Source organism: Hippoglossus stenolepis, chromosome 8 (genome assembly GCF_022539355.2).
Source record: "Hippoglossus stenolepis isolate QCI-W04-F060 chromosome 8, HSTE1.2, whole genome shotgun sequence".
Lineage (NCBI taxonomy): Eukaryota > Metazoa > Chordata > Actinopteri > Pleuronectiformes > Pleuronectidae > Hippoglossus > Hippoglossus stenolepis.
Window position 1 is genome coordinate 27342622 of NC_061490.1, and position 8665 is coordinate 27351286.

General features: G+C 46.3%; 2 protein-coding genes across 2 annotated transcripts in view; both read left to right on the forward strand.

Moving 5' to 3' along the window:
• The window catches only part of wdr73 (WD repeat domain 73), a gene marked incomplete at its 5' end in the record, with an annotated part of 2861 nt that extends 1351 nt beyond the window's left edge, over positions 1-1510 (forward strand). The window contains 3 exons of the mRNA XM_047340870.1: positions 1-16; positions 242-607; positions 1174-1510. The exon at positions 1-16 is cut by the window's left edge and continues 149 nt beyond it. Of these exons, the coding sequence (XP_047196826.1) occupies positions 1-16; positions 242-607; positions 1174-1403 (612 nt within the window). The remainder of the gene's footprint in view (positions 17-241; positions 608-1173) is intronic.
• A 662-nt stretch (positions 1511-2172) lies between these two features.
• Positions 2173-6899, forward strand: LOC118114024 (NADH dehydrogenase (ubiquinone) complex I, assembly factor 6). Its single transcript, XM_047340871.1, is given in 10 exon segments — positions 2173-2351; positions 2758-2857; positions 3054-3144; positions 3147-3175; positions 3418-3474; positions 4437-4549; positions 5153-5285; positions 6518-6548; positions 6551-6618; positions 6798-6899. Coding segments are annotated over 10 exon segments (903 nt in total).
• The last annotated feature ends 1766 nt before the right edge of the window (positions 6900-8665 follow it).

The following is an 8665-nucleotide window of genomic DNA, read 5'->3' on the forward strand; positions in this document are numbered from 1 at the left end:
ACTCTTTACCAACTAGGTAACACTGTGAGATCTGCATGGTGCAGTTTTATTAGCTTGGATTCAAACGCACAGTTTCATTAGTGTTCGTTTAAATCGGAGCAGCTGAGCTAAATGAAACGACTTCACTCCGTCAAAATGTTTTTTTCTCCAGTTTTCAAACCACAGTTGTGTCTCAGTCTCTTCCTGTAGTTCTTTCAGCAGAAACTACATGTCTCTTTTTTCTGTCATTTTGTCCCAACAGAGACGGACGCGGCGGATCCTCTGAGTTCCTTACAGTTTGTCAATGACAGTGTTTTCCTCGCCGGCTGCTCTCAGGGGAACATTTACGTCGCCGACACTCGGACCTCTTCTGCTCCTCAGATTTCACCTCCACCAGCGTCTTCTGGCAAATCAGCTCTGTGGTGGACGGACGCCTCTGGAGGTCCAGACCCGTCCAGCTGCAGGGTCATCAGGCTGTCCTCCTCTGGCGAGGCGGTGGTTTCCGACCTGAGGAACCCGGGAGGAGCCGTGAGTCGAGCTCGGCTGGACGTGCAGACACGCCGCAGCAGCCTGGATGATGTCAGGCTGTCGTGGGCTCCAGCGCTGGACGACTGTGTCGCAGTGTCAGGTCAGTCTTTGCTGGTTGTTGGGAGTCGAGAGGCTCACGTCTGAGGCACTGACTCTGACACCGGAGTTTGTATGTGTCAGGGTCACAGAGAAGTTGACAAAGAAATCAAAGGAAAAAAGTCTGGAAAACTTATGTACATATAAAAGTCATGTCAGCACATTCAAGATGACACATCTCTGTGGTCGGTTCTCTTCTCTGACACTGGAAGAGTTTCTGACAGGACACCAAGATGAACATGGAATTATACATAGTCAATAAGATTAGTTCCATGATTTGTTTGAGATAAAAGATCGACACAACGAAGCCTCAGCTGGCAGCCTGTTAGCTTAGCTTAGCATTAACACTGGAAACTGGGGGAAACGACAATATCATGTTATGTTAATACATGTTATATCATATGTATTATTTTTCGCATCTAGTCAATACATTTTTTTGAATGTGTTTTTATTTTGATAATCAGCCAAACCACATCCAAGGTTCCAAATGTACGAAAATGAAAAACTATTTTCCGTTAAGAACCTTTTAACGAGATGAAGTTTCTAAATGTTCCAACTTCCCTCTGGCAGGTTTCGGTGGAACGGTTCAGATCTACAACACATGTGTGTGGAGGACAGAGCTGCAGGAAGTCCAGCCGCTGTTTGAGCACCGTGGTCACGTGGTGTCAAACAGACAGTCCGATGTGGCCCTGGTCACCTACCACGTCTGGCATCCTGAGCGGCCGCGGACGCTGCTGTCCGCGGCCTCAGACGGCTCCGTCCACCTGTGGGACTGGGTGGACCGCTCAGCTTGGGACTAAAGTCTAATGGAATCAGACTGATTTTTATTCTCGCCAGGAAATATTTACATCCCAGACAAATGTAAGAACCACATGGACTGTGAATAAAGATTGACAGCTCCCTCAAAGTGAAGTCAAAGTGTCGTGATCGCTCCCTGGTGGCTGGCTGCATCATAGATCATGAACCCTGCCTCCTCCATGTTAGCAGATGGGACATGGACCAAACTAACTGAATGTGTTCATGTTTCTAATAAGTTTGGTCATACCTAGTTATTTGATGAGACGTCATGATTGACAGCCGACACTGACTTGTGATTGGTTGGATTGTGTGTCCATATGGGACCTTTGTAGTTTCTTTGCTACACTCGGCTAAAGCTAATGGAGTTAATACAAATCAGAAATAAAAAGTTTTGCATAATGTGGACGGGTGTTTTGATAATCATCTGTTCCAATAATAACAGACGGTGACGTCACTGTGTGTGTGTGTGTTTGTCACCTCTTCAGGATATTTTCTTATAAAAACACTGACCTTGTGAGGACCAGTCGACCTCATGGAGACCAGATCCTGTTGGGACACAACCTCCTTTCTGAGGTTCGGGTTAGGCTGTCCACCATGAATGGAAGTCAATGCAAAGTCCTAATAAATAAATAAATAAATTAAGATAGCTGCGCGTGCGTGTGTGTAAATTTGATAGATCTTCAAACTGAGCGGAACCTTAGTCCGCGACTGTGGGTTCGCAGGGGATGTTTTTAATGTGACACGAGGTGAAGCTGGGATGTTGAAGGGAACATGGCAGCTGGTGTCGGTGTGAAACTGGCTTCATGGAGCAGTAGAGCCTTGCTCTACAGAACCACGTCACCCGGAGGCGTCTGTCGACAACACGCGGCTGTGACACAGATCGTGAGAGCGAAGAGCAGCGCGACGGCGGATTCACAAAGCAACCAAGAGTTCTGCCTGCAGCTGGTCCGGTGGGTCCATGCTAACAGCTAGCAGCTAGCTAAATCTGTGTTCACTAACAGAGCAGCAGCTAGCTAAATCTGTGTTCACTAACAGAGCAGCAGCTAGCTAAAGCTGTGTTCACTAACAGAGCAGCAGCAGCTAGCTAAAGCTGTGTTCACGAACAGAGCAGCAGCAGCTAGCTAAAGCTGTGTTCACTAACAGAGCAGCAGCAGCTAGCTAAAAGCTAAAGCTGTGTTCACTAACAGAGCAGCAGCAGCTAGCTAAAAGCTAAAGCTGTGTTCACTAACAGAGCAGGTACAAAGGGGAGACATGTTGTCAGACTTTCTACAGTGTTGGTTTATTCCAGTGGAAGTGAAGTGTATCCCTTCATTTTCTCTCTCTCCTGTTACTCCTCCTCCTCCTCCTCCTCCACAGGTCCAGAGACTATGATGGCTTTGTGTCCTCCCTCCTCCTCCCAGAAGAGGCCCGGCGCTCCTCCTTGGCTCTGAGGGCGTTTAATGTGGAGCTGGCACAGGCAGGTATTCCTACAGACAGACCGGGTGTGGAACTAGAACTGTTCACACTGCTCTTTTTACCCTGTTACTAATCTTACTGTTACTGCAGTTTGTGATATGCTGCTATAATTAAAATCTGTGTTTCAAACTGAACTGTGAACTTCGTGTCCCAGGCCCTTGTCTAACAGCTGCTCTCTTATGTTTGTTGGACCAAAGGTGAAGGATTCCGTTTCCCAGAAGACCATTGGTCTGATGCGGATGCAGTTCTGGAAGACGGCCATAGAAGAAATCTACAGAGATGAGCCCCCAATCAGCCAGTCACCGCCGAGCTGTGGAGGGTAAATATCAGAGCCATATAAATATCTGTATAAGAAACGTTAATGTGTTGCATTTCTGGTTTTAAAAGCTAACGACCATTCCGGACAGAAACGTAACAACATGAACAAGACTGTTAAGATTGTTTAATTGTTTAATGATTAATTGTCTTATCTCTGTGTCCACATTCAGCTTCATCTTGAACTCAGGAATGTTAATTATTTATTAGGAGCTCAGACGATTAACACTGAACAATGTTTTGTAGGCAGCGAGGAAACACTACCTGACGAAGAGATGGCTGCTGAAGATCATAACTGACAGAGTAAGACACTCAATGGCCTGTTTATTCAATTCACTCAGCTCTGATGTGTAGTTATAACCATGACAGGTTTTGTAGCATGTCTTTCATTATCTGTCTTGTTTTTGGTTTTTCTTTCCTGTTCCGTTTGATGACTGGGTAACATACGAGTGGTGATGGTAATCCCAATAAAGTGAGAGTGTGTAGGATTTAGTGAAATCTAGGGGTGAGGTTTGAAATTACAACGAAGAAAATATCCCTCCCTCACCAATCCCCTTCTGGGATAATCTGGGAGAATTCTAAGGCCACTAGAACACAATGAGTCTTGGTTTAAGTGATTATACACTAATGTAAACATCATTATGAATTATTATTATTTAAAATGTCCACTAATTAACCCTTTAACACACTGGTCCTTAAAGTCAGTGTTTCTCAGCAATGGAGTCGAGAGCCAAGTTAAATCTGAGGGGATGTGAAATGGGGACAGGAAGTAGGACGGACACGTTATTTACATTAATTTTCTTTGATCGTCTGTTTTGATTTTGTCACACACTGATTCCTGTCTGTGCAACAAATTGCTCTTCGGAGATAATACAAATTTCTTGACTTAAATTTGATGTAGGTCCATGCAGAGGCGCAGATCCAGGAATGTTTATCTCTTTCTTTAACATGTAAAGTAGGATGTTTGTGATATTTAATACATTACTTGATATATTATTTGTGTGCCATTTGGTGCAGCTCAACATTAAAGTAATGATCTAGCAGATTTAAATGTGGTTTGATAGGTTTTATGATTGTTCAGCTGCTGCCACCGGTGTGAAGCTGAGATCACTTGGATTCAGGAGAGATCAACAGTTTCCAAGAATTAAAATCCCCAATTGATTGAACTTCACACGGTCACAGATATTTTGAAACCCGTGACTAGAGGTCATAAGGGGTTAATACTGAGTCATTATTGAATTTTGAAAGTATGTGTGTTTGACTAGGAAAAGGATCTGGATGACCGAGCCTACAGGAACCTTCAGGAGCTGGAGACGTATTCAGAGAACACACAGTCCTCCTTAATATACCTGCTGCTGGAGTGTTTAGGTGAGGACACGTGAGACAAGTAAGAGCTGTTAGCATAAGCTGAGGTGACACATATCTTGTCCTCTGTTAGGTTGGCCATGTCCTGCCCACTGACTAGTTATTAGTTTTATAAATAAAACTAGAATCACCTCCTGGAAAAAATTCCCAATCTCCCCTTCTCTTCCTGGTTTAAAATAACGTCCAGAAAAGAGTTTTTGCAGAATATTATGAGAAGTTGACCGTTGAGTCTTTGTGATATAAAATATCATCACTTCATCATTTTGTCACTAATTGTCACAGTTGGTACATCAGGTCCTGAGGTATGACCAGATGTGTGTTTAATGTCACGGTGACCTTGACCTTTGACCTCACATGGCACCATAATACAAACACTAATCAGATGTCATTAGGAGCCAGACTTCACCCACTGCTCAAACAAATCCTAGAGGAAACCCTGTGTAGGTAGATGATGACGACGACAGGACGTACATGTGTCTTTCAAAGTTCTTTTAAATTACTATGTGAAACCAAAACTAACCGGAAACAGTGGAACAGACATGAAGCTTGATTCAGACTCGGCTGAGAAAACAACTTTAGGTAAAGTAAGACTTACACATTTGCTTTTCTTTCACAGGTTTGAAAACGTCCACGCCGACCACGCAGCGAGTCACATCGGCAAAGCTCAGGGAATAGTGACGTGTCTCAGAGCGACTCCGTTTCACAGCAGCCGACGGAAAGTCTACTTGCCCATGGACGTCTGCATGTTGGTGAGTAGCTGCTTGAGCGTGCTATGAATTCTATTTGTTAAGAAACTGATTAGAACCCAAAGAAAACCTCGCCTTTTTCCGCTGTGTTACACTGCCCCCAGTTTACTGACGAATAAGATGAGACGCTTCACTGATACTTTCATCATGATTTCACTGCTGTCCGTGTGTGGGTTAGTTTGTCAGCAGGATTTTGCTCAAACTACTGAACGGATTTCCAGTGAACAACCTTTACTTTGGTGCTGGCGTGTTTAAGCTCCGCCTCCCAGCATCACGTTCTGAAGTTACTTTTTAAATGTCCATTTCTCATGTGCTTGATGTTTGTTGGGATTCAAGTTTCACCTCAGCTTTCTGTGTCACAGCTCCTCCCCCCGACTAACACTTAACTTAACATGAGGCACATCCCACACGTTTGTCTGACTCGTGGCTCCGCCCTGACACGTGTCGGATGATGTTCTTGTCGACTCAGTATTGAACTTGTCATCCAGTGCAAAACGATAACAAACGACGAGGACGGTGAGAGATCGACCATATGGCCGAGGTAAACCGTTCCTGCCTGAGATGGAAACACGCTGCAGATAAACACATAATGCTGCAAACAATGTTCAACCTTTGTCTGGGCCATCTGTCCCACATAGAGAACAACAAGCTGCTGCTGCTGGAGGATCTGATGGGGGGCATATACCGTGCAGATGTGTTGAGGATGAAGCCGAGGCTCTGCCCTTAAAATCTTCAGCCAGAGAGATGACGCTTGTGACCCGAGGCCCCCGCACTCACCCATATGAACCAGTTAGCTCATGTTCAAAAAAAACCAAAAGCTAAATGTGAATTTAATATTTTGTTAATTATAAAACATGAGGACTGAACTGTGCAGCTGAGAATCACAAGGGGAATATAAAGTGAGGATGATTTTAATAGAACGTGACGACTGAAGAGCCACTGAACTAGAAACACACACAGACACCGACAGGGTTCATGTGAACAGTAAACATACCAGTGCTGCTGGTCTGAACTGGCCTCAACCGTAAGTTACTTCGTCAAACGTGATAAAATATTACTGGATCTGCTCATTTGAGTCTTTTCTTCCAATGGTCCCATCCTTCCACCAAGTTTACTGGAAATCTGTTCAGTAGTTTTACATAATAAACAAAAAGCATAATCTCTTTGTCGTAATCAGCGGCAATAATCAGCCTGTTCTGTGACAATGAAGCATTTTTCCGTCTGTGTTCCTGCAGCACGGAGCTTCTCAGGAGGACTTCATCCGCGGCGGCGGGAGCAGAACGTCCGGGATGTGGTGTACGACATCGCTAGTCAGGCTCACGTACATTTACAACACGTACGTAACACACACACACACACACACACACACACACCAGAACAGCAGAAGTATGTGCACACGCAACCACCACACTCATAAGTGATAAACTATGTGCATTAGTAAGCCGCCTCCACTCTCCTTGGACTAACATCTGATATCTAATATTTTAAATGTGTATTTTTTTCTTTGTCTTTCAGGCGCGATCATTCAGCCACAACGTTCCAGCAGCTGCCACCGCAGCCTTCCTGCAGACGGTGAGTCAGGGTCACAAAAACAGGTTTGATTTAAAGGGGACATAGCATGCCCATTTTACCACAAGTTGATATGGTTCCTTGGGGTCTTAATGAAATGTCTGTAACATACTTTGGTCAAAATACCACAAGGATCATTTAAAACAGCACCCTTTTACCCTGTATAAAACAGCCCTCCACAGAGCGACCTGTTTTGAGTGCCTGTTCCTTTAAATGCTAATGAGCCAGCTCCCCCTCCCCCTCCCCCATGATTTTAAACGATATAAATTACATATTTTATATGATATAAATTATCAAATATGCATCCCATACTTTGTATTCCCCTTGTTGTCCTGGAGTTTTAATTTTCCCAATCACATAATTAAATGTCCCCCTCTGCCCCCCCCACTACAAGCACACAAGCAGACAGACAGAGAGAGAAAGAGAGGTGGGGGGCTATGAAGACCATCATTTACCCCGAACCCCGACATTCCATGGGTACAACAACAAGCGGAGAAAGCAGAATCGCGGGCTGACCTTATATGTACAGTCTATGGGGCTGACCAGCGGAGAAATGCTCGTCCCGTGTGAACAGCCAGGCGGCTGCGCGTGGAGCCGGCGCTGCGCTGCCTCGCAGCGGCACTTCCGCGTCAGTGTACCCGGCGTAACTACTGTAACCCGGCGGAACTACTGTACCGGCGTAACTACTGTAACCGGCGGAACTACTGTAACCGGCGGAACTACTGTACCCGGCGTAACTACTGTAACCGGCGGAACTACTGTAACCGGCGAACTACTGTACCGGCGTAACTACTGTACCCGCGTAACTACTGTAACCGGCGGAACTACTGTACCCGCGTAACTACTGTAACGCGGAACTACTGTAACCGGCGTAACTACTGTCCCCGGCGTAACTACTGTAACCGGCGGAACTACTGTAACCGGCGGAACTACTGTAACCGGCGTAACTACTGTACCCGGCGTAACTACTGTACCCGGCGGAACTACTGTACCGGCGTAACTACTGTACCCGCGGAACTACTGTAACCCGGCGGAACTACTGTAACCGAGCGGAACTACTGTAACCGAGCGGAACTACTGTAACCCGGCGTACAGTAGAGCTGAACACTGCGGAAGTCTTCCACACAGCTGGCAGTGTGGAAGACCGCTGCGAGCAGCGCAGCGCCGTTCTCCAGTGCGCAGCCGCCTGGCTGTTCACCGGGACGAGCATTTCTCGCTGGTCAGCCCCATAGACTGTATATATAAGGTCAGCCCGCGATTCTGCTTTCTCCGCTTGTTGTTGTACCCGTTGAATGTCGGGGTTCGGGGTTACAGTAGCGCTGAACACTGCGGAAGTCCTCCACACTGCTGCTGTGTGGCGCTGACACAAATTCCAGCTCACGCACGGGAGAGCGGCGGTCGCTCCCGAGCAGCTGCTGCAGCCTCCCAGTCCCAACGATCCAGACAAATGCCACATGTGAGTGAATCGCGGGCTGACCAGCGGAGAAATGCTCGTCCCGTGTGAACAGCCCGGCTGCGTGCTTAGGAGCGGCGCTGCGCTGCCTCGCAGCCTCCGGTGTAAACCCGAAGTAACGAGTGTGGGGGCGGGACGGGGGGTGGGCCAAGACCATGTAGGAGACTTCCAGTTCCTTGTTACGACACAATACCCAGGAAGCGCAATCGAGTCGCTCAAGCATGACGTTTCTGACTTAGAGGAACTATAACAAAACGCGCAAGTGTTTTTTCCCAGGATTTTTGGGTTGGTAGACATGAGCCAGATACCCACATTAACCTGTAGAAGCACTAACAAAGTGGAATTTGCATGCTATGTCCCC